This window comes from Episyrphus balteatus, chromosome 1 (genome assembly GCF_945859705.1).
Source record: "Episyrphus balteatus chromosome 1, idEpiBalt1.1, whole genome shotgun sequence".
Classification (NCBI taxonomy): Eukaryota; Metazoa; Arthropoda; class Insecta; order Diptera; family Syrphidae; genus Episyrphus; species Episyrphus balteatus.
The window spans coordinates 92,042,800-92,069,877 of NC_079134.1; the positions used below are offsets into that span (position 1 = coordinate 92,042,800).

At 30.8% G+C, this 27,078-nt stretch overlaps 1 protein-coding gene and 1 long non-coding RNA gene across 4 annotated transcripts in view; both read left to right on the forward strand.

Moving 5' to 3' along the window:
• Positions 1 to 4,321, forward strand: part of LOC129921216 (uncharacterized) — a 36,239-nt gene extending 31,918 nt beyond the window's left edge. The window contains exon 3 of the long non-coding RNA XR_008773480.1: positions 25 to 4,321. This is a non-coding gene — a long non-coding RNA (uncharacterized LOC129921216). The remainder of the gene's footprint in view (positions 1 to 24) is intronic.
• The window catches only part of LOC129921211 (cofilin/actin-depolymerizing factor homolog), a 362,755-nt gene that overhangs the window by 275,449 nt on the left and 60,228 nt on the right, over positions 1 to 27,078 (forward strand). Inside the window, exons 1-2 of one of the 3 annotated variants that reach the window (XM_056002950.1) lie at positions 10,920 to 11,073; positions 11,147 to 11,231. The exons of 1 other annotated variant lie outside the window; for it this stretch is intronic. In XM_056002950.1, the coding sequence (XP_055858925.1) occupies positions 11,229 to 11,231 (3 nt within the window). In that variant the 5' untranslated portion in view covers positions 10,920 to 11,073; positions 11,147 to 11,228. Of the gene's footprint in view, positions 1 to 10,919; positions 11,232 to 27,078 lie in introns of those variants that run through there. One more of the 3 variants, XM_056002949.1, reaches the window with a different exon arrangement.

The window sequence follows — 27,078 nt, forward strand, 5'->3', positions numbered from 1 at the left end:
ATTTAATTAATCTATTTGTAACAGGACAATTACTTGGATTTCTGTTTTTTGTTAATTACGGAGTCAAGACTTGGGTCGATATTTATTATTTGGTAATTTTTTAAACGGTGCAATAATAGCTGCGGAAGCACATTTTGCAACATTTCAACAATGCATTCCTTTTTTTGGATTAAAACTTTCCCATATTATTTATAATAATTTTATAAACAAATCATGGTGAAATCAAACAGAACTCCGTTTTCTTGCTTGAAGGGATTAACCAAAACATCTACTATTAGTAGACCACCACCTCCGAAGCCGAAGGAACAGGGCTCTTGATGACAAGCCACGACTACAACACGCCAGACACTGCAATCTGCAATAAATAACTTTTTGGCGCTTTGTCATTTTCTTGCCCTTGGCTTTCTTTCTTCAATTCTCCTTTTCGCACTTTTGATCACGCTTCTTCTTCGACTTTGTGTTCATACACAATGTCTTGTAAATGTGTGAGTGTAAACTTGTCTAATCTCAGATTTGGCGTTTCTAAATGGAGCAATAATATCTGAACTCAGTTTTCTTGCTTGAAGGGAAGGCAAGAAAATGAGAAAACGCCATTTTGTTATTTATTTGTTGCAATTCCTCGCGTGTCACGTGCCGTGCTCGTGACTCGTCATAAATATTAATAACAATATTTGGGCCTATTCGGCGAGATCTTTTATTCTGCTATTCAGTTATTCTTATATGAATTTCCAAACAAAAATCTAATCTGTCAAAAAATCTTTTATGATTTTCATATTTAGTATTCGGCATACACAATCTGCTATGAAATCTTTTATAAAATCTTTAACGAAGTTCGAACTGTCAAAAATTCTTTTACGAATCTCATTTTTGGTATTCAGCAAGCCTTAATCTGTTATGAAATCTTTTATGAATTATAAAAGAATAAAAGACAGATTTTTGTTGCTTTTATCATAAAAGATTTCATGAAAGTAGCAAATTTTCAATAAAAGTAGGTGTTTTTTTATATTTAGCTTTGTTTTATAAATAACTGAGACGGAGGTTAGTTTTTTTATTCGTATAATACCATCAAGCAATTAAAAAAAAAAAAAAACAAAGTTAATTCAGATACGACAAGTTAGTGACAAATCTAATGCAAAACTAAAAGCATCAACCAAACACCAAGATCACTTCACCCACTATTCCGTCTTCAATCAAGCAACTGCCAAAAGGAACGGTCGTCCTCGCCTCGACTCGACATTGCAATCCTATTTCATCTCCAAGAACTACCACCTCCTTGGAACAAATTTTTCACTTGATATAAATGAAACTAAGAAACACCATGTTTATTTAAATTATAATTTATTTCATAAATAAAATGAAAACACATATTTTACAAAAAATAGGGAAGTTAAAGCCTTAACTACAATGACCTAAAAAGTGGTAAATTTACAAAAGTAACAATTTTTTATTTTTTTCTAGCGCTATTTGTTTTTGGAAAAAACTACAAAAATTGTTTCTTAAAGCAAAAAATAAGGTTTCTGCATCATTATCTTTAATTTTTTCAGTTTGAATATTTTCACTTTTTGACTTTTTTCAAAAAGTAACAATTGCATTTAAATTATTGCAATCTTCACTGAGCACTTTATCCAATGTCCATGTAATAGGGTTGGTTTTGTAGCGGTGAGGTATCTGCTCCAGATTCTAAATATTTTGCGAAATGCAAGATGCACGCGAATCTAATTATTTACTTAAATTTTATAGGAAGAAACACAATTTTGCTGGATGATCTACGAGAAAATTCAATTCACTTTACTTTCCACATTTCGATTGGTTTTTTTTTTTCTTTGGGAATGACAGATGATAAAAGATTTAAGATCAGTTTGCAGTTTGCTATAAACAAATATAGCAGATTTTCCTTTTCGAAGTTTCAAAACTGAATTTTATAAAAGTTCGAACTCCTGAATACCAATTATAAAAAATCTTTTATCTTTGAGATCGTTTATCATTCATAACAGAAAATTCATAGCAGAATAAAAGATTTGGCAGAATAGGCCCAATTATTAACTTTAATTGAAATAAAAAAAGCTATGCATTGCTGATATAACCCTATTTATCAAGTTCCTGCTATTAAACACGGAGGAGGTGTGGGGTAAGTATAAAATACTCATGAAAAGAAATTAATAGTAAATTTTTGTTTAGGGTTTGTTTTCTCGAGAAGTGTGTCACTTGTGCCAAATGAAAAGAATAAATCGGATGAATGCAGAAATGTGCAAGGACATTGTGGAAAACCATATGTTCCACATTTTTAGTCCAATATCCCCGAAAACAGCTTGTTTACACTAGATAATGACCCCAAAAACACCAGCCGGTTAGAAAAAAGCTTTTTGAAAATGACCAATTTCGCTGTTCTGAAGTGTCTAACGCGATCTTCAGACCCCAATACCACAGAAAATTTGTAGGATCTTGTAGATCGGGTGATTAGAAACCGAAAGCATTCAAAATGCACAGTTCTGATGGAGCAAATTTGATCAGAATGTGAACAAATACCATAAAATTTATGATAGTCTTTAATAGACTCAATACCAAAAAAATCCGCGCCTTTGTTTCAAATAAAGGGTTCCCAACAAAATATTAATAAAATATGAACCTAAAAAACCAAAAACATAAACAAAAAATATGAATAAATCATTATACTTTATTGTTTTTTACACATTTGCATTTTTTTGCTCGGCTAAAAACGCATCTTTAGGCAGACTTTTGACCAAATAATTGTCTTGAAGTAAGATATTCCACAAATCGACTCTGTTTCGTGAAAATAAAACATTTTCAATATTGTGTGCCAAATTTGGTAGCATAACGATGTAAAATGACTTAGTTATCATGTAAAACTCTTTTCACCTTTTTCGTTTGCATTTTTTTTGCTCGCTACTGTATTTAAGCAATTTACTAATCAATAATAATTAATCTTTTTTTGGAAACATTCTTCTCCGGCAAACCAATCCACCAACATTTAACAGCTACAATTCATTTCAACAATTTATCGAATTGAATGCAATGCCATTCCAGTTGCTGTATCAACAGAAAATGGCTATAATAAATAATATAATAGGTGTGTTTTTTATTACCACCAGGCTTAACTGGACAAAAAAAACGCATCGGGGCTTAACCTGAAATCTTGGCAGCACTGTATATTGAATTTTCCGAAAACACAAGACACAACAAATATTTAGAGTTATCATATTTTTCGCTTTCGAGTTTTTTCTTTATTTTCATGTTTGTTTTACAAAAAAAATACAATAATGGGCACGTTCAGGAATTATTAGGGACTAGATATTTAGGCAACGTCACTTTCTGAACGGAAATTTGAGTAAATTGACTAAATTAGTTTGGATATGATGCTATTGTCAAATTTTGAAATTCACTTAAGTATTTTACCGATCGCATAGGGAAGAAACCAAATTTCAATTAACTTTAATGAATAAATAATATTAATTATAACCGATAATGCACTTTTTATTCGTTTTTTACACAAATAAATTTAATATTGCTAAATTGATTCTTAAATTAAAAACAATCTGCTGTCATGTTGACAAAAAAAGCTTTCCTAAATTTTTAGGGAAAATTTTCTTGCCTAACTTTCCAGTTGGCTTTCCAATAAAATTACCTAAATTGGAAAGATTTTTTTTGACAGCTGACCAATCAGAGACCGAGAAATTACCTAAATATTTAGTGCCTAACATTTCTGAACCTGCCCAATGTATGCTAGTAAACCTAGTTAAATACATTTTATCATTCCAAACGTGAGTTTTCACGTTTGTAAACAAATTCTAAACAGTTTCTGAAAAAAATAGTTTGGTAGCACAGATTTAAAACTGTTCAAAAAGTTAAGCCCAGAGAAATCTCCGGGCTAAACAACTAAGCCCACGGGGCTAAAGTGTTGTTGTATTTAAAATGTAAGTTGTTTAGCCCCGACTGCGTTTTTTTTTTTGTCCAGTTAAGACCAGTTGTAATAAAAAACACACCTAATATAAAAAAATTTAGTGAAAAATAGAAAAAAAACGTGGTCTCTTTTTGGTTGCAAATGGCTTCAAATACCAATCGTCGGTCGTTCCTTTTTTCGATTCCTTTTCTGGTACTTTTTATGCTCCGACTCGGCTACGAGCTCGGGTCCATTTTCTCGGAATGGAGAATTTCACCACACCAACACATTTGCAATCGGCTCCGCGGTGATTATAATTTCCATACTAATTAGAGCCACGCGCCGTGGAGCCCGTTTCGTTATCGAGCTCGGACTCGAGATATTTTAAATCAAAAAAATTTAAGTATTTTAATGATGTGCAAGACTGAGTTTTGTAAGTTCTCTTTAAAAAAGAATTTATTTTGATTGGTTTTGCTTTTATAACTATAACGGCCATATTATTCATTAGTTTAAAAAATGCATCTGGATGTAAAATTGTCCAATGTCATAAATAAATCAAAATCGAAAATAGTTATCCCGATTTTAACTATGAAAAAAGTTGAAAAATAGTTAAAAATGACTATTTTTTTCTTTGCGTGATAGTGAATATCATGAATTTGGATTTATTTTTGACATTTCAATTTCCTTACATCCAGATGTATTTTTTTAACTAGTGAATAATATGGCCGTAAGATTAAAAGCTGAAACACAATCACGCTTTAGGGCGTCGCTTCGTTGCGTTACGTTGAGAAATCCTCAAAGCGCGCTTCTGTCACTTTGACTTTGAACAGCTGATTGCAACATAAAATCTGCTGTCAAATAAAAAAAACACAGTCACTCACAAAATTATTGGGCCAAGTCTTTATCTTGATTTAATTGTGGAAAAATGAAAAAGGATATTAATGTGTTTAAAAAATGCATAGAAATTTGTTTATTCTTTAATCCTAAGTTATAAAATCAAAACCAATCAAAATATATTGTTTTTAACAATAAAACTCAGTCTAAAACATCAATAAATTTTTTTTTGTTTTTAATATTACGTAAATTGTTTTGATTTAAAATATCTCGATGTCGTTTTTTTGTGCAAAATCTATATAGAGAAATTAAAAAACACACATAGTTTTGCAATAATTTATTTTTTTTTATTCACATTTGGCGCAATTATAATGTGGGTGACTGTAACTATGTCTGTTAAATGTCAGAAAGCGAGCAAAAGTTCAGTCTGGTTGAACTTTTGCTCGCTTTCTTACGTTTCCTTACGTTTGTCAAAAAAGCGTACGTAAGAAAAGCGTCATTGTGTGAGGATACACAGATTTCCTATAGTTGAACTTTTCGCAGTTGTCAAAATCGACGGCAAAGCGTGATTGTGTTTCAGCTTTAAAGAATAAACAAATTTCTATGTATTTTTCAACACATTAATATCCTTCTTTATTTTTCCACATTAAAATCAAGATAAAGACTTGGCCCAATGATTTTGTGAGTGATTGTATTTTTTTTTTTTATTTTATGTTTCAACCCTTCAAGCAAGAAAACGGAGTTCAGAAAAGATACTCCGACCCACAGTACGCATAATAAGGTAATATATTCCGAGCGTTGTCAAAATTTGTTTGTCAGAAATGGGCACCAATCTGTCAGGTCGGCCTTTAATTTTTTATATTTCAATCGCAGTAAACAGGAAATTTGTTTTTGCTTTAATTTATAAAATGTCATTTAAAAATATTATAAATTGAAAAAAAATAACAAATTTTCTTCGTGTTTCATCGCGGAAAATGGTAAATAATTGTTTAAAAATTAGTGGTGTGCGTGGTTTATCGGTTCTTGTGCGTTTTTCGTCGGTATTTTAAACATTTAAGAATTCGGTAGCTGAATATGGTCGCCAAAGTGTCATGTTTTGACAATCTGGCGACCAATGTCAGTTCAGAATATATTACTTTTTTATTTGTACTGTGCTCCGACCGAGAAAAACGGGGTTGCACTCACACACTTGCAACTTTTTGTGTATGAACACAAAGTCGAAGGAGAAATCGTGGTGAAAAAACCAATACAATTTCTGGATTCTCGTGTATCTTATGGAAAATTTGATGAACACCTAATTCGTGTTCACAAACGTATCGGATAATTTGGTATCTTGGATAGGGTATCTATGCGTAAGTTAACGCACCCATTGAGTTTCTGCTTTTAACGATGCGAAGTACTTTGGTTAGTAGTGTTATTCAATATGCGATTCCTATCGAAATGTTGTGATAGAAATCTAAAAAATTTTAAATGGAGAGTTCTTCTTCAGTTATTTATTAACAATATTATTAACGTTTTGGAAATATTTATTAGATGGTGTTTTTTATTTCAAGTCGGGCTTAGAACACGTATATAAAAACTTGTTATTTTTATTAAGTTGTTATTTGAACTTTAATGATTTTGTTTTAGTATTCCCCGTTATTCTGCGATGAATTGAAACTTATGAGTTAGTTTACTTCGTGGGCACAACGCCAAAACCACGAATCTGCAAAATTGTAGTTTTGAAAAAAAACGGCTTCAAAGTCTTGGAAGCTCATGCAATCTTATGAAAACTCGTGCAACGAAAATTGATAGTTCAGGCTTCTAGGCAACAGATCGAGGATAGGGGTTGAATCAGTGAATAGAATAACAAGGTAAATGACGCTTTAATGTGAAAATGGCAAAAAATGCAGATTCGCGGTTTTGGCTTTATGCCGACGCTATATTCCTTATACCATCAATGCACAAAAATTGGGTGCTTTTAGGTGCTCTTTAGAGAATTGCTAGTCAATTAGTTTTTCACTTTCTGATAGAAAATACTCCTTACTTTATGCAATGTTTTTTTATTTTTAAATTAAATTTAATGATGTCATTAGTTTATTTTATTTTGGGTGATCTTAATTAAAGTTGGGAAAGAGAGAAAAGAAACAGAAAATTACGTATAAGAGATGAGAAAAAAAATTAGAGAAAAATAATGGGCCTTACTAATAATCAAATTTAAAACTCAGTTAAATATTTAACTGAGCTTTAAATATTTCTCCATACCAATAACCAATTTAATAGTCAGGTTAAGGGTTAACGCTACGTTAATTTTATAGTTGGGAAACTGAACTATAAACGCACGGTTAAATTATAACGCACGATTTGCACTGTCATTTGACAGCAAAAAAAAAAACATTTGTCAAGTCAACAAGTTGTTGAGAAAAATTAATAATATTGGCGGCAAATTATTAAATAAGTAAATGGAAAAATTTATTTGTTTATAAATATTTCTCTTTTTTATTAATAAATATTAAATCAGCTTTGGAAAAACATTCATAAAATTGGGATAGGTAAGACAAAAATCAGACCAGCTGAGGATATTGATTGTAACATCCTCAATAAAATATTTGTGTCCACTCCATTTGGGCAGACCCCCCAAATCAGCGTCGAAAATTCCTTTTCGTTTACCGATCACCGCGATGAACATGGCTTTGGTTTTTTCGCAGTAATAAGTGATGATGTGGTCGAAAGTTTTCTTTCTATTAAGTCAAAGGCTGTTGGGCTCGATGATGTTCATCCTTCTTTTTTGTGTATGATTTTGTCAATTGTATTACCTTTTTAATTTTAATTAAATATTTTACGAAACTCACCGCGTATTTATAAGAAATATTAAATTATTTCTTCGTCCCGACGTTTCGAAGAACTTGCAAACTTCGTGGTCACGGGTAAATGCTTATCTCGCTGCCAACTCATTGCTTAGTCCAAAGCAATCTGGTTTTCGTAAAAAACACAGTTGTATAACTGCACTTTTAAATGTAACTGAAGACCTGAGGCAAGCTTTGGACAAAGATCAGATTACTTTCTTGGTTTTGCTTGACTTTTCAAAGGCTTTTGACACTGTCAATCATGTCAATTTGTGTAAAAAACTTATGCAAAATTTTAATTTTTCATCCGGTGCTACAAAATTAATTTTTTCTTACCTCACTAACAGAAGACAAGCAGTGCAAGTTGGAGATAGACTATCTAGTTTTTTACCAAATGTTACTGGTGTGCCCCAGGGATCCATTCTCGGACCCCTTTTATTTTCAATATATGTAAATGAACTTCCATCTTCACTTGCAAATTGTTCATCTCACATGTACGCTGATGACATTCAGTTATATTTTAGCTGCCCACTGGGACTTATTGAGCATGGAGCATTTTGTGTCAATGAGGACTTAGAAAAAGTGGTAAATTGGTCGCAGTCAAATGGTCTTGTTTTAAACCCTAAAAAATCTAAGTGTCTTGTCATTTCTAGAAGATCTATTGATCTCACGTACTTTCCACCGATTGTTCTGAGCAATGCTCCAATCGAATACGTTTTAACAGCAAAAAATCTCGGTGTGACTTTTAACCGCTTTCTGACCTGGGATAACCACATTAATGGAATTGTTGGCAAAGTATATGGTGCACTTCGTACACTTTGGGTTACACAACCCAACTAGCACAACAGCTTCTATAATTTGAGATCTCGCAGGTACTACTTTTTATACAGCTTGTATTGAGCTTGCTTCAGAATTTAATTGCTTATACAAGTTCGAACTTGTTTAACAACTTCTAATAAGTTGTTTAAATACTGTTAAAGAAACTTAAACGAAAAAAGCTTGTTTTCGAAAAGGCCTGTTTAATGAATTTATAAAAGTTTTAAAGAAAGAATTTGATTTTGGTTTTGATATTGAATAATCTAGCTGGGACACTTTTTGGTTTTGACATTGAATAATTTAGCTCGGACATTTTTTGTTTTGACATTTTTGCTATTTGAACTGATTAAGTTTTTGACTTCATTAATGAATATACTGGGATAGCCGAGTGGGTAGAGTAGCGGACTGCCACCAAGCAGATACGAAGTTCGATTCCTGGGTGTGGTAAAAAAATTATATAATTTTAAAATTATTATTAGTAGATAGACTTAAAACTAATGGAATAATATATATAATTTCAAATAAAAAAATAAAATTCATGATTTAAAATCAAATAAAAACCAGTTAAAAAAGAATTCTTTTTTGTTTTTGTAGTTGTTTTTTTAATTTCGATAAGACATGTATTAAAGAACTATACAAGCTGTTCCAAAGCTATATGTCAAATCTCAAAGCTTCGGTAGAGCTTCGGTAAAGCTTCGTTTAAACTTCTTATAGAGGATCAAACTTGTATAACGTTCTCCTTTTTCCATGCCCAACAACCTTACTAAAGTTTAAAAGAAGCTGAAAAGTAGGTCATTAAACATCTTAGAATTGGATCCTCGCACAGATCTCATCAGTTAATCGTTCCTCGGTTCTCATATCTAACATCGGAGCGACAATTTTTTGTAAATTCCGTCCGTCTTTGGAACTCATTGCCGCGTAACTTAAAAGAAAACCAAAGTGCAACAAGCATTAAAAAAGTTCTAAAAGCTCATTTTTCAATTTGAATTTAAATTTGCTATTATACGATATTAATTGAACTTATGTATATATTTAGATATCTCATATAATTAATTTGTTTTCAATTTTATTAATTAAAGTAACATTTTTGGCTCAATTCTGTAAAATTAGCTTACCTCTATTTTATAAGATTTTATATCTTACAGATTGTAGGCAATCACGAAAAATGAAATAAATAAATAAATAAATAAATAAAATAAATAAATATTCATTAATTTCAGAAAAGGCTGAAAAAGAAAACTTAAAAAGAAATAAATCTGCAAATTTTCATCGTCGTACTTCACGAACTTTTTTTATGCACTTTTGGCCTCCTTGCTTGGGCTTTATTTTTTAACTTTTACAACTAAAATGAAAATATATGAAGGTATGTAGGTATTTTGTAGTTATGTTTTTGTTCATTATTACATTACATGCAAAAAATGTGTCTTTAATGATGTTATTTTGACAACAAATGTAATAGATCTGGTAATAGAAGCACAATTAGTTAAACGCGTGTTTATTTTGATTATTAGTATACACCAAATTTAACGCGACGGTAAAATTTAACCCGACGATACTTAAACGTGTGTTTAGCGATTCATTATTGGTAAGGCCCAATGTCGACAGGCGGAGTATAGGCCATTAATCAAATTTAAGAGTTTTTGATGAAAATATTAAAACATTAAAAATTAGGTTTATATTGTATTTTCTTGTAGGAATAATATTCATTTTAAACAGAAATAATAACAAAAAGCACGATAATTTATTATGGCCAGGTTTTTGATGAAAATACTCCTATGTGCGGCTGCTCAAATTAGTATGGAAATTATAATCCATCCATCCCATCCGTCATGGGACCCGTTTCGTAGTCGAGGTCGGACTCAGTTCGGAGCCCATTCCGACTGAGGTCGTACTCGTTTGTTTGAAGGGATGGAGAAATCAATCAGAACTCCGTGTTCTTGCGAGAAGGGAATATTAGGTGTGTTTTTTATTACCACCGGTCTTAACTGGACAAAAAAAAACGCATCCGGGCTTAACCTGAAATCTTGGCAGCACTGTATATAGAATGTTCCGAAAACAGCAGACACAACAAAAATTTAGAGTTGCCATATTTTTCGCTTTCGTCATTTTCTTGTATTTTGCATGCATGTTTTACAAAGAGATACAAAAATGTATGCTAGCAAAACTATTTTAATACATTTTGTCCTTCCAAACGTGAGTTTTCACGTTTTTAAACAAATTCTAAACAATTTATGAAAAAAATAGTTTGGTAGTACAGATTTAAAACTCTTCAAAAAGTTAAGCCCAGAGAAATCTCCGGGCTAAACAACTAAGCCCAAGGGGCTAAGGTGTTGTTGTATTTAACATGTAAATTGCTTAGCCCAGACTGCGTTTTTTTTGTCAAGTTAAGACCGGTTGTAATAAAAAACACACCTATTGTTTTTTGTCGCTGAAACTGAATCCGAAGTTCTATTTGGATTGAACCCGATCTTTAAATCCGGTCATATAAACAAATTAATGATTTCAGTGAACTATACTGTTCTTATGAAGCACATGTAGTTTCTGAATCGATAAGTGCCCATGCAATTATTCAATCTGGATCTGGACTGGACCAAAAATTTTCTTCGTTGAAGAAACTCCCATTGCAAATTTGTACAGTGCTTGTGCTTAGTGCTAGACATAGACATCTAGGCAAGCATTTAAATAATATTGCTTAAAGTGGTGCGTAGGTTCTATCGGTCTCATAAATTTTTAAGTAAAAACAAATAATTATTAAAACAAATAATCTTATTAGAAGTTCTGGTCTGTTGTAAACGGAATCTCCTTCATACATATTCAATCAAAAATCACCAAAAAGGACTTGTGAATTTCTTAAAATGGTATGTTACTATAATTGGCACAACGGTATGCCATTTTTTTTATAATTTTGTTTCTTTTATTTATATAAAATATTTTCCTGAATGCAATTCCTCGCAATCACATTTATTTGAGTTCAAATTTTAAAAAGCTGTTTTTAATCAAATATAGTCATAGTACATCCATGTGCGCAAAATGACTTCAAGAAATGTCTAGATTCCCTTTTCCTTAACACGCCTTGTATATGTATGAACTATTTTCCAAGATATATATATATATATATTTCCTGTTTCATCAAACTTTGAAGTGTATTCAATTGGAATCCATAAATTGGTCATTAAACATCTTGCAATAATTAAGTTATCTTAACTATATCCGGAAAAAAATTATATGTATAAATATATGTATATATGCGGTGAACTGACGAGGGCTCAAAGAGTTGCCTTATTTGGTAATAATATATGTACGTACCCAATGATGAGTGAGTTAATTTTTTTGTATATTCCTTTCAATTTTTATTGTACACTACCACTACCTTCTCGTTTCAATTGTTTGTACACCAGTCGTATACGTGATTGTGTTGTATATTTGAGTGTGCGTCTATGAATCACTTTGTAAAAGTGTGTTGTATATGCCACTAACTACATATGAGTGGCTTGAGTAAAAAAATTATTAAGAAAATATCCGAGGAAATACTAAAAATAAATTTTAAAATTCGACATTTATAATAATAGCTGCATCCAGAGAATAATAATTAATTAAGTGATGAGCACTAAGAGAAAATTTGGAGACAGATTGAGAGAGTCAAATGTAAAAATGGAATCTTCAACTGTTTGTATATTATGTTGAACACATTTATACCTATAGCCATACAGTAATTATGGGCGGCAGTCGGTTTATTCAAATTAATTATTCATTGGAAAAAAGTAGCGAATTAATTTTTTTTTTTCATTTCTGTCGGAAAAAAATATGAAAGAGCTTTCATTTATTTAGTTCAATTTTAACTTAAAATAAATATAATACTAAAACTTAAATATTGAAGTTGAAAGTTAATCAGGGCGTTCACATTCTGCAATGACTTCGACAAACATGCTAACTAACCAACTGGATTTCAAAATATTTTCATATTTTAGTTGCTTGGTAGCAAATGACACCGGGTTTCTGTAGTATGGGAACAGTGGTTTCAATCAGATTTGATAATTTGTATGCATCGGCATAACTCCCTAGAGTTAATAGTTTACGAGATATTTGGGTTTGAATTAGGAAAACACTTAAAAGGGGTAGTTTTTTTCTCAGCACCAAAAATGTATTAATCATAACTTTCGAATTTCAACTACCGACTTTCTTAACCTATATCTACCCTTTTCAGCATCATGTAACCTAGAAAAATGATTAAACAAACAGAATATCTGTAATTTTTATTATTATTCTAATCTAAATCTTCTTAACGGCTAGTATTTGTTGGTTTGGGCTGGACCTCATAATACAGTAGGTGGCCACATGATAGATCGATAAAAGTTTTCACAAATTTGTTACGCTCAGAAATAGTTTAATTTTAATTTTTCTGTACACTAATTAGTATTACGGCTTTCTACTATAACGCTACGAGTGTAACATCTTTCCTATAGTGAGGCGGCTTAGCAACAAAATCGTGCACTTTGTGATAAAAGCGTGAAATTAATATCGTTGGTAGAACTCAATATAAGAGCTTTTTTGAGATATTTGGCCACTTTGTATTCCATCCGGAAGAGTAGATACAATATTAGTAATATGATACATGATTTCGAGGTATTTTCTAACGCCTGATCGAATAAAACCAAAACCAAAATGTCTTGACCATTATGTAAAAAGTTATTGCACTCTTTATGAATTGTCTTTCACACCCTTTAACATGAAATATTTTGATGGACATATTTTATTATTATTTTCTATGGTATAAGAAACGTCCACACAAAATTTTAACAACCTACCACTTTCAAGGAGTACTTGGTAATATTCTGACTCTTGCTCTATGAGTAAAAGACAATTCATAAAGAGTCCAATAACTTTTTACATGATGGTCGAGAAATTTTGGTATCGATTTTATTCGATCGGGCGTTAGAAAATGCCTCGAAATCATGTATCATATTAAGAAAAATGTTTTATTACTTGTACTATGATATGCAATAAAGCAAGTGCAACACAGAAAAACTCTTGTATCTACCCTTCCAGATGGAATACAAGGTGGCCCAATATCTCAAAATAACTCTTATATTGAGTTCTACCAATGATGTTAATTTCATGCTTTTATCACAAAGTGCACCATTGAACTCTTTTTTAATGCTTAGCCGAGAACTAATGGGCTTGATAATTTTCCCTGGGTGAATTCCACAAATAACGCTCTTTGCGGATTCCTAGCGAAAAGCTGCAGAGAACCTTATACCAACTGGTGGAAAAGCTTAGTGGTGAGTGGCTGAAACATTGCAAGCACGGAACAACAATTAGTAGTGGCATAATGTTTAATACAACCGTAATAATACTGTACTGAATTAGTGACACATTTTTGAAAATTTGCATAATAATGCGCCACCTACTGTAAATTGCAAACAAAAAGAAAAGTCAAAATGGAAAAAAATTGTTTAGTTGAAATTTACTAACGATTTTGCGAAATATTGGAAACATTTTGCATAAAATAAATTAAACGTTGAAGGCAATAAAATATAAGTTTATACAGCTGAAAATTCTAAATAACAAGGATTTTTTTTTTCATCCAGAAGTAATGAAATTCCAATCTGAGCTGTCAAATAAATCCTCAAGCCGGTAAAAACACCACTTTAAATCTCCTCTCCTAAATCTAGATTATGTCTGTGGTAATAAGTTAAAAGAGCTTATTACGACATAAGTGAAAATCGATTTTATTTGCTTAACATGTTCAGCTTTGTTTTAGTCTGGGTCTCATTTCTCTACGCAAAATATAAACCGTTAAATTAAAAAAAAATCATAGTAGCTTAAGTCTTTTTGGACAAAAACTGCATTTGCAAAATAGCTTATGTATAAAATCGTCCAAATCTTAAAAATAATACACTTTTTTAAATAAGCTTAAGTCATGACATAAGCTATTATGACAATTTGAATTCAAATATATTCATCGCTTAGGTCAACATAAGCTATTTTAAACTTGTGGTCGAGTGAACCATTTGTGTTCTTATGTCGACTCAAGCCATTTAAAAAAATGCATTTTGAACCAAACCCAATTTTGCAAAACAGCTCAAGTAACATAAGCTGTTTTGTTCCTTGAAATGTCTGCAAAATTGTATACTTAAGTCAAAGTAAGTTATTTTTTCAAATGTAACGGCCGTCGCGAACGTTTTCAAGAAAAAATATACATATGAAAATTAAGGGTATAACAAGCCTGTACCCAGAAAAAAAAATTGTTGGTTTAGCGGGAACAGTTTAAAAGTAATCACAAAAAAAGTAAAAAAAAATCTGGTCCACAAATTTCATTTACTTATACTGAAAAATGATAAAAATTGACTTAAGCTCTTTTAACTTATTGACACAGATGTATTGGCGAAAACGTAGTATTTCACATTATTTAAAATAAAGTACATATATTAATTCAGTCAAATAAGGGTTTAACATCGGAATGAATGCTAATAATTTTTTTTTGCTCAATACCTTCGTTTTGGCATTCTATAACATACCTCAAAAGTCTAGAAAAATCTCACGTCTGCAAGTCGCGATTTTCGCGAAAATATTTACAAATTTTCTTAAAGGAGGTTACATTTTTGCTTTTTTTAACACCTTTACATAATATTAATGAATATTTAAACGTACATATATAATGCAAAATTTTTCTTTTAAATTCAAAAATATTTTCTGAAGTTTTAACAGAGTCAGGTACGCTGTTGAAGGTTTGAAATCCCATGTACTGTAATGTTCTTTGTCCTCTTGCTGTTAGTACGCGTTGAATTCTTAAATCATTGTTGTTTCTTAGATTGTGTTCAGAGATTTCGTTGGTGCTAACATTTTCCCGCAAATATATTGGGCTCAACCATAAATGATATTGGCGTGTATCTATCGCACTTTAAGATTATTCGCATTGCTTTATTTTGGAGCACTTGAAGTCTATTTTTTTGATATTGATGGCATAAAAAGAGTAAGCTACCACAATACTCAAAATGCGGTTTCAGAACAACATGATACACTCTTACCGCACAATTCATTGTTATGTTTTGTCTAATTTTACAATTTTCTTCGATATCTTTTTACACAGTCTGTATGTTCTTTAAAAGTTAACTTGTTGTCAACACCGAGATATTTAATATTATCAACATATTCTAATTGTACACTATCAACTGACATTGTAGTTTCACTCTGTGCAAGTCTATTGTTCAGGTCAAAGCACGAAATGGAGATTTTCAAAATTATCAAAAATAGACAATGGTATTATATTTATTTTGTATTTATTTTTTTAAGCTTAGTACAAGCTATGACTTAAAATGAAAATTCAATAGAAAAGTTAACATCGGATGTTAAAAATAATCTCGGTGATGATTATTCGGTAGATGTGATTAATAGAAACCCGAGAATAAAAATATCTTATATCTCAGACCGTTTTGAAGAAAATGATTTAATTTCGTGCATACGTAAACAAAATGATTTTCTGAAGAATTCTGAATTAAAATTCAAAACTATGTGGAAGCGAAAGGGAAAGAGATCGGACTACTATACTGCAATAATAGAAATGGACGTAAATAGCTATAATGAAATTATGAAAGTTGGTAAGATAAGTGTTGGATGGGATAAATGTGAAGTGAGGAGGCCATTTACGTAAAGAGGTGTTATAAATGTTTGGAAGGCGGTTTCGTATTATTTAAATGCGCAAAGTCTTCTTCATAACAAGAGCCATGTAGAAGTTTTGTTAAATCATTGTAAGCCAGATGTATTGTTACTATCTGAAACAAGAATAACACCTGATATAGAAGAGTGCGAGTATAAAATAGATAACTACTCACATATTATTTGTTTTTCGCATTCAAGATATACAGGAGGAGTGATGGCTTATATAAGAAAAGGATTAAGGTTTGAAGTGGTGAACGTTACAGGGTATGATAATATTGTGTGGATTTTAAAATTGTATGTTTGGTTTGAAAGTAAAAAATGGGGTTTCGTGAGTGTCTATAGATCACCAAGCGCATCAGTAAATGATTTCTTATGTTTTTATGAAAGGTGGTACACTGAGCATTTGGAAAGTGAAATGAATGTTGTAATAATGGGAGACTTTAATATTGACTTGTTAATAAATGATACTAACAAAGTGAGAATGTTAGATTTAATTACGGATCAAGGTGATATTCAACTTATAAATGAGGCTACAAGAATTACAGAAAATTCAAAAACATTGATTGATTATGTGTGTGTTAATATAGATACGAAAGACGACTTTATTGTGTATGTGGATAAGAACTTTAAGGTGAGTGATCATGAAACTGTAAGAGTGGAAATAAAATGCGATAATGGTAAAAATGGTTTGAAAAAGAAAAATATTTTTAAATATTCCAAATTAAAATTTGATAATTTGTTGATCAATAATGGCTTTTCTGATTTATATTATGAGGGATACTTTAACGAACTAACAATAAGTTTTAATGAATGTATTGAAAAATGTTGTGCAACTATGACTGTTGAGAAAGTGGTTGGTGTGAATGTTGACTGTCAGTGGTATAATAGTAGTCTATGGAGATTGAAGCAAGAAAAAATTGCAGCATTTAGAGTTGCAATTTACAGCAACAACGTCGAAAGCTGGCAGAGATATAAACAAATTCGAAATAAATATAAAACAACAGTCTCAGAACCAAAAAATGAGTACATTCGTCTGCAAATACAAAATTATAGTGGTAATCAAGTCGGTATATGGAAAGTAATCAAGACTCTAATAATGAAAAACAATGAAAGTAAGGATATTACTAATATTAAATTCGGTGATGAATTTTTAAATGTTGAATATCAAATTGCGAATAGGTTCAATTCTTATTTTATTGACAGTGTGATTGAAATTAATAATTCAATTCCCTTACAGCAATATATCTCACCAAATATACAACAAAATTGTGTTTTCAACTTTCGGTATGCTAGCGTGGAATCATTGTGTGTCCTCGTTGAAAAATTAAACAATAAAAAAGACTGTAGTGGTATTAACAGAGACATTATTTTTAAATCCATTGAAAAATGGAAAAAAGAGATTGACTGTAAAAATTTCGTAATAGCAGTGTTTTTGGATTTCAAGCGTGCGTTTGAAACTATCGAGAGAAGTATATTAGTGCAAAAACTGGAAATGTATGGAGTTAGAGGCAATGAGTTGAACTGGTTTAAGTCTTACCTTACAGGAAGGACTCAACGAACAAAAGTTGGAAATACTATATCAAATGCAATGGGAGTGGAACTGGGAGTACCTCAGGGATCAGTTTTGGGTGTGTTGCTTTTTCTTTTATATATAAATGACATTAAGTGTGTGTTGCGATTTTGCAAAATTGTGTTGTTTGCGGATGATGCCTTGATATACAGTGCCGCTCACTTGAATAGCACACCTTTTTTTTTTAGTTATAAGTGCATATAATTCCTGTCTCTTAATACCAAAATGATCAATATTTTACTTTTTGGTATGTCCCCTTATGCACTCTCTCTGTGAGCGAAATCATTCATTTTCAATGACCCTCTAGTTAAATTTTGCAATTTTTTGCGGAACAACTCTGAAAAAAGTGCTCCTATTCTGGCTCACTTGAATAGCACATCCGCTTTTTTTTTAGTTTTCGAGCGCAAATCAAAGAAGGTAGAAATGCAGAAATGTTCTCCGATGTCTTTTAGTAATTTAAAGCTGATTTCAGTTTAAGTGGGTCCCACGAAATAATTGGTAGAGGAAGAAAGAGCGAAAATCATGAGTGCCCCCGTTTAATCGCCAAAAAGGTAAAAAAATGCAACAAACCCGGAAATTTCTTTTCAATTTTTTTACGCAATGAGTCCAATTGTGAATAAAATATGAAAGGGTGAACAGTAAGTGCTGTTACTGCAGCTGACAGAAGAGCGATTCTACGACTCGCGTCAAATTCACATGACTCAACATTCTATCACAAGACGCCCAGATCACACATGGATTCTGCTATTTGGATGGGTTCATTTAAAAAGTAGTAAATTCTTGAGGTATTTAATGTACGTCTTCGGGAGTATTTAAGGCATTTACAGATGTTCAAATCTAAAAAATTATGTGTGCACCAATTGAAAAAGCGATTAAGGTCGTTTTGGAGAAGATTAGAGTCAGATGGAGTTGAAATTTCCTTGAAAATTTTCATATCATCTGCAAACATTACAAGGGAAGAGTCTTTTAAGATAGCGGTCACATCATTTACTGTAAGAACAAAAAGAAGAGGTCCAAGGTGACTACCTTGAGGAACTCCAGATGTGGCGAAAATTGGTTTAGATATTGTGCAACGAAACAAAACTCTATAGACGCGGTTTTCCAAGTTTTTTTTTTTTTTATATATACATATTTATTTGGCAATATTTTGCCATTTAAAAAATGATTACAATCATTTTATATAACATATTTTAAATAAATCTATTTTTAACATATGGAATTAATTTGTTTTTAAATCTTTGTAAATTTTGCTCATTTTTCAAAGTATAAGGAAGGCTGTTATAAATATCTAGACCTCTATGTAAAACCATATTTGTGGTCTTGAAGTTTCTATATCTTGATAACCTGAAATCTCCAGCATTTCGAAGTGCAAAAGGTTGTACATCACCGACAAAAGATACATATTCGTATAAATAATTAGGCAATATATTAAATTTGATTTTAAATACAAATACTATCACATTATACATAATTCTTTGATTGACACTCATCCAAGACAATTTAAACAACATTTCACTTATTGGGGTAAATCCATTACACATTAAAACAATTCTCATTCCCCCATTTTGAAGTTTTTGAAATCTATTCATTTTTTGATTGTTACACATAAACAGAATACTCGAGCAACACTCAAAGTGCGGTTTTATCATTGTATTGTACACATTAATAGTTGTTTTCATAGACATTTTTTTCCGAATTCGACTTAAAAAATAATTTTTTTTGATATCTTCTTACAAACATAATTAACATGAGCATCTAACGTTAGTTTATCATCAATTACAACACCTAAATATTTTATTTCAGTTATTGTCTCAATATTATTACAGTTTATGCTGATAGTTCTATTGGTAAATCCATTTAAAATCATAGCTTTTGTTTTATTTATATTTAATTTTAACATATTACTGTCAAACCAGTCTTGTAAATTTTGAAGATCTAAATTAATTTTATCTACACATTCATCGATATTACTACCGGAGATAAACAATAAAGCATCATCAGCAAAAATAACGATTTTTGAAAATCGAACAACATTCTCCATATCGTTGATATAAACCAAAAACAGCAAAACTCCTAGCAAAGATCCTTGAGGAACTCCGTGATTTACAGATACAGAGTTTGAAATGACATCATTAATTTTCGTTCTTTGAGTTCTATTTTCGAGGTATGATTTGAACCAATTTAGTTCTTTATTTCTCACGCCATACATTTTGAGTTTATCAATTAAAATCAACTTGTCTACAGTTTCGAATGCTCTTTTCAAGTCTAGAAACACGGCCACTACCACTTTTTTGTCATGAATTTCAATTTTCCACTTCGTGATGACAAGATTGAGAAGGGATTCACAATTATGATTTTTTGGAAACCAGATTGGTGGCATGAAATAAGATTAAACGATTCTAAGTAATTTTGCAGCTGATTATATACAATTTTTTCAATAATTTTGCTTTCTAGTGACATCATATTAACAGGTCTGAAATCTTCCACTTTCTTAGAATTTTTAATTTTTTGAATTGGGGCAATAACAGATTCATTGCAGCAATTTGGGAAAATGCCATTAATTAACGATAAATTTACGACTTTAAGTAACATTTCACCACAAATTTCAAAATTGTCAAGATACATCTTAATGTTCACTCCGTTTGTATCTTTTTTATTGTTCATTGATTTTAACACAGATTTCAAGTCATTCAAATTAATTTCTTTTAGTTGAAAATTAAGGTAATAATAATCAAACACAGAATAAACATATCGTTTTTTTGGAATACTGTTTCTAATTTCGACAATGCTTTCGACAAAAAACGAGTTTAGAACATTGGACATTTCTATACATTTAGTGTATTTACTGTTATTGTATACAATTTCACTGATATTTTTTTTACTTTCTTTTAAGGGCCAATTTTTCAATAGTCAGATAAACCTCAGTTAGAGCTTATTCCTAGTAATAAAAGTTTTTTTTATATTGACATTTATTCCTCTGATAGTCTAACTGATGATTGAAAAATCAGGGCTAAGACGAATAACTTTAATGTTCTCCACATTGATTTTTGATCACCACAGATTTCAATTTTATTACTAATGTATTGGTTCTTAGCGTTGTTAAGCGACGTTTTAAATCTGTTTCTGCATTGCTTGTAATTATTCCAGTCGACAACCAGACATGAAACTTTTGCTTTTCGTATTTCAAAACCTTTTCTATTTTGAGTCGATTTAGATCATCAGTATACCAGGGGTTATGATTGAGATTTATATTTCTATACGATGTAAAACTATCAACAGTCTGAAGAAAGTTTTTAGAAAATTTATTTGTTATCTCATCAAACGATATGTTCTCATTAAATGAAAAATCATAGTTACTTATTTTAAGGGTGAAACACATTGTATCATATTTAAATATACGTATAGTCTTTTTTTCAGGTTTAAGGTTTAATAATGTACTTATGCTAATTATCACAGATTCATGATCACTTATCTTAAATTTACTATCAGACTTGGCTTTAACTCTCTCCGGAACATTGGTCATAACATAGTCAATTAAACTTTTGGAGTTTTTTGTAATTCTTGTCGGTTTGTCAATTAACTGGGAAAATGAGTTATCATTCAATATTGCACTTATTTGATTTTTATATGAACTGTCTTTTAAAAAAAATATATTAATATCCCCATTATTATCACAGATTTGAAATCACAGCTTAAAAAGTTCATCCAGTTGGAAAAATGATCCATAAATATAGTTGCAGAATAGCTAGGAGATCTGTAGATACCTCCAAGTATATAAACAACACTATTCCTATGGACTTTCACTAACAAAAACCATACCTTTTTTTCAATCGCCATCGTTTTAAGTATTTCATATTCCCAATTTTCTTTAATATAGAAAATTACACCACCCGTATGTGCAGATATGGAATCACATCTTATTATTTGATAGTTTTTTAAATCAATTTCTGCATCTTCAACCATATCAGTTGTATGTGTTTCTGTTGCACATATAAAGTCAAAACAATTATCATAAACTAACGACTCTAGTTCACAGAAGTTATTTATGAGACCTTCAATATTGAGACTTAAGCACTTCAACTCCAATTGTTGCTAATAATTGATTTTACTTCGTTTATTAACCAATTGCTTTCTATAGATTGGGCACTCTACGCTACGCACATCATGCTTGATATCCATATCAGGAATATTAGCTTTATTTTTAAGCTTCATACAATTAACACATTTAACTTCGTTAACACAGTCTTTAATTTCATGATCCTTTTCTCCACATTTTAAACATACTTTTTCACTGGTGCATTCGTCATGCTTATGGTTATATCCTAGGCATTTGAAACAACGGCGGATACCAATTTTTTCATACCCAACACATCTATCATATTTAATATAAATCTTTTTTAGTTCCATAATTTCATGAAAAGCTTTACTATCGACTTCCAAAATAGCATTAAAATTATTTTTATTCTTAAAAGATGCATACACTTTAACGCACTTAATTGAAGAAAAAACTATACTGTTTTGTTTTTGTATAGCTTCCTCAATAACATTGCATTCTAAATTTTCGGACAGGCCACTCACAAGAAGAGTTGGGTTTTTCATAATAGGCATATGCACTTCATATTTATCACTCATTTTATTTTTGATTTCATCACCAATTTTTTTAATAGCTTCTTCACTGTCACAACATATTGCAATCGAACTATTTTTTCTTTCAAGCATGTTGTTTACTTGAATGGAAAGGGCAGAGGGGTCTATTTTCTTCTTTATGTCTGATTTTGTCACATCAAAATGTTGACTCTCTTTCGGATTCACTAACGCAGGTGCAATTTCAATGGGTTTCTTAAGTAAATCCGCGTACGATGGTTTTGTATTTTTTTTTTATTTCAGGCTCTTTATTACGGGAATTAGCTACCTCACTCTTTAACTCATCGAATTTGTTAACTAGACACTCACGAACATTATCTTCTATAATTTTTAATTGACTATTTTTCTCACTCGCACTATCCTTTGTTTTTAGCAGTAAATTTTTATTTATCTCCTTCACTGAATCAGAAATTTCTTGTATTTTTTTATTCTCCTTATCACTCCTTTTGTTTGTATCCGATTTAATTGAATCAACCGTATTACTCATTTCAGTTAATAGCTTGTTCAAAATGTCTATTATTTTTTCATAGTTAGACTGCTGAGACACCAATAATTTTTCATAATGGCTGTTAATTTTATTGGGAAACTCTAAGCAATCACTACAATAATAGCCAATATTTTTATTTCCTTTTATTAACCCGATGTCATATTCAGACAATTTGCATTCGCAACACAATCGATGAAACATTTTTTTGCAGAATCCGTTACATGAAATTACATTGCCGTCATTTCGACTAAATCTATTTTCACATTTTCCACAAGATTCATCCATCGAATTGAATGTTTGTCACGAAAAAAATCAATAATGTCACAAACAAATCAATTAAAGTAGTTTTGTGGTAATTATTACCAGCAAAACCAAGAATTAAATGATAAATTTATTAAAGCACTTTTTAACACGTCTATCACGATCGAACTCTCTCTCTCAAGTATGAGGTTACCCAAGAAATAAAGTTTGGTGGAAATCCTAATGCTTCAAGTTTAAGACAAATGATTTTATGTGACACTTTATCAAAGGCTTTCGCAAAGTCCGTGTAAACTGTGTCAACTTCGTTTCCATTTTCAAGAACATTTATAGCGTTTTCGTTTGGGAATTCTTAGAACTGTCCGGGACTGTCCGATCCGGAATGCCAAACGATCAGAGTTGTATACTTTTTTTTTTATTCTGAAGTTTGGGTTTCTTTGTATTTGTGAAACATCAAATGCGAACGTCTGATGAAAGTTTTGTTTTTTTTTATTTTTTTTATTATTATTAAGTTATCTATTCTTTTTTTGTTTTCTTCACTTTATTTTAATATAGTTTATAGTTTGTGCATAGTTAAAAATCTAAAAATTGAGAAATGAACAACAAAGAATGACATTTTATTACTTTGACGTCTTAAGTGTGAACATGTGTGCGTGATTCTGGTTTTGATTCTGCCTCAAAATTCAGAATCGATTTTCTCTTCTTTTCAGAATTAGATCTGTCATTGAGTGCCAAACGAACAGTTTCAGAATCGTTCGGAAGAATTCCGGACAGTCCCGGACGACCAAACGAAAACGCTATTAGTGTTTTTGAGACAAATTCAACGAGGTTTGTTGTTGTTGATCTTCCTTTAACCCTTTCGAACCCAAGCTATGAAAATCGATATTAAAAAATGTTTTTTCAGTATTATCGTGTCAAAAACACCACAACTAAGAAATATGAATAGCAAAAAGTTATTTTCCAAAATAATAAATAGCAAAACTAATGTGTTACTCTCATGTTACATGTAAGTAACATGCACTGCCTATGACCACCAAAAAAAGTCGGACAACTGAGAAAATAACTTTTTATGAAACTATGATGTATGCTACTTCTTCTAAGCCAAAAAACAAAACACTTTCTGCATTAACATTTTTTATATCTTTTTTTTCAAAATTATGACCATATACAAAAAAAAATTTTTTTGCAAAAAAAAAATAAATATGTGAACTTCAGTCCCTTTTTCGATAAAAAAATTAAAGGTATGATATTTGACTAACTTTTTGAAATAATCCAGTAACTAGGCTTTATTATCTTTCAATTAAGCCATCGAAGCCTAAAAAATTATTTAATTAAATATTTTTTACGAATTTTTAAAAATATGTTGCATGAGAGTAACGCTGGGTCCGAAAGGGTTAAGAAAACCGTGTTGGATGGGTGAGAATACAGACTTACAGTGGAAATAGACTGAGTCATACACTTAACTTTCAAAGATGATATACACATATGATACAATATTTCAAGGTATTTTTTAATGCTGATTCCAAAAAATCAAAAATCAAGAAAAAAGTTATACCTTAGTCTTTACAAAAATTTCAAACAAAGCCATTTTATGGCACAGTTGTTGAAAAATTAATTTTTGAAATCAAAATTTTGGAAAAAAAAAAATTTCAAACAATTTTTTAAAATTCGATGCTCTTATTTATTTTTAAACAAAAACAGAAAACCGGATTTAAAATTATCTTGTCATTTTCGAGAAATTAACAAAAAACCAAAACTACTTTTTCTTAAAATCTCTATTTTCTGTTTTTACGAGGCTGGATTTGTTGATAAATTAATTTATGAAACATTAACCATTCGTCAATTATTTTTTAAACATTCAGACTTAAATAAGGATACAATAAAGTGATACAGCATTGAATTAACCCTGAATTGATCAACTTTATTCATTGATAACACCTGAAAACTTACCAGAGAATTTTTCATACTATGTCTGGGGTGCTCGCCGCCTATGGATTCTAGCTTTAAGGCAATAAAATCGCAATTTTATTTATGAAAATTGTATAAAAAATAATAATGTACATCCAAAAGATAAATCGATGACAAGAAAATGCAAATACGAAGGAAAACAATTCAAATGATATCTAGGAAAAAAATAATTCTCTTGAAACCTTTAAAAAGCAAAGAATATGATTTAAAATGTCCTTTTTTTATTATGAAGTGCTTGGACAAATATTATTTTATTGTTTTTCATTAAAATAAAACAATTTTATTGCCCTAAGACCCTTACAGCTAGAATCCATGGGTAACGAGCACCCCAGACATAGTAAGAAAAATTCTCATGTAAATTTTCAGGTACTTAATTACATAAAATTTTGAAAAAAAAAAAATACTTTGAAATTATTTTTTCCAATTTTTTTTTTAAATTTTGTCGCAACGAAACCTACATGCTCTAGCTTTTTGGCACATTGCTCCTGAATCACCCTGTATAATACCATCGTCTATTTTTGCTAATTTTGAAAATCTCCATTTCGCGCTTTGACCCTGAAAATCGCGACTGACATGAGATTTTTCTAAACTTTTGAGGTATGTTATAGAATGCCAAAACGAAGGTATTGAGCAAAAAAAAAAGGTTCTATTGGCATTCATTCCGAGGTTAACCCCTTTTTTCACCTTATTTGACTGTATTATATGTATGTATGTTCAGTACATACAAAGTTTCTCTTATTGTTGATAGTAATTTTTATTTTCTTAAATCGGAATCGGAGGTTCTTAGGTATATTTGAGATTTATTTAACTCTGTTGAAGAACGGTTGAACTACAGTTAACTACTGCCCCAAAACGGGCCAATTAAGTTTAGAAACGAGGTGTATTCATAGACACTGTGCTTTTTAGAAAAACCCGAGTTTAATCCATTTATGTAAATTATATTGGATAAACTCAAATTTAGGTTAAACAACAACTATGAATTAGGAATGTTCCCTAGGAACGTTGCCTTGTGAAGTTCGTAAAAATCGTTGTTAAAGTCTTCTCGATGAAGAGTTTTATAATCCATAGTGAAATTCATTTTTTTTTTTTTTTTTTTTTTTTTTTTATAATTATTTATCATAAAACAAAGTTGATTTTTTTTAGAATTCGGTCATCGAAATTTCCCACCTCCATGATTTTGACCCATACAACGAATGCTGTTCAATTTCAAGAAAAGAAAAAACAAAAAAATAAAACCTGAAAATCGTTATTTTGTTTTTACAGATCTCAGTAGGTTTTTTCTATGTTTTTAGGGGTTTACACAACGAAACTGTTCATGTACTGTTGGTTTTTCCGTGTCGCAGTTGTTGCTTCTTTATTGCGTAGATTTTGTTCGAATTCGTTTTTGGATGAGTTATTTGGAAGTTGGGGTCGAAATGCTGTATGTTGCAAAATTCTGTATTCAAAATACTGTATTTCAAAATTCTGTACATCAAAATTCTGTAAAAATGCTGTAAAAAATATCGTTTTGATAAATTACAAAAGTGCGCGAATTACGTTCGAGATCCTCCGGGATCTAAAAAAAATATAATTTTATTCTTCTCCTAACGTGGAGGAAAAATGAATAGGCAAACACGAAATTTTGAGTTTAAGAAATAAGATCAATGCGATCTTTCTTTATTGACTGTAAGAATAGAACTGACTTAAAACTAAGATACATTTCATAACTTAACCTACGGTGCCGAATTGATTGTCTCTGTATTTGTGTTTAAGTTTATATTGGACTAAGTTTATGCTGAAAGGAGATCAGAACAGGATTTTCTGTTCTTGCTTTTGAGTCAGATCAGGTTAGAACAGATTCGTGAGAAGTGTCAAAAGCAAAGCTGTCATTTTCTGTTTTTGTTTTGATTTGATTGTGCGAATATTTCTCGAGTGCTCGTGGTTTTTATAACTAAAAACAATTTTTAATTATATTTTTCGCACTTAAAACACAAACAAATTCGTATAATTTACAATTTGTTCGTTTTTTTTTTTATTTTCACAACTGAAGTTTAAATGACTGTTCTAACTTGTTCTGGCATTTCTCACGAAACTTTGCTGTCCTATCCTGTTCTGATCTAGAAAAATCCTCGTTGAACAT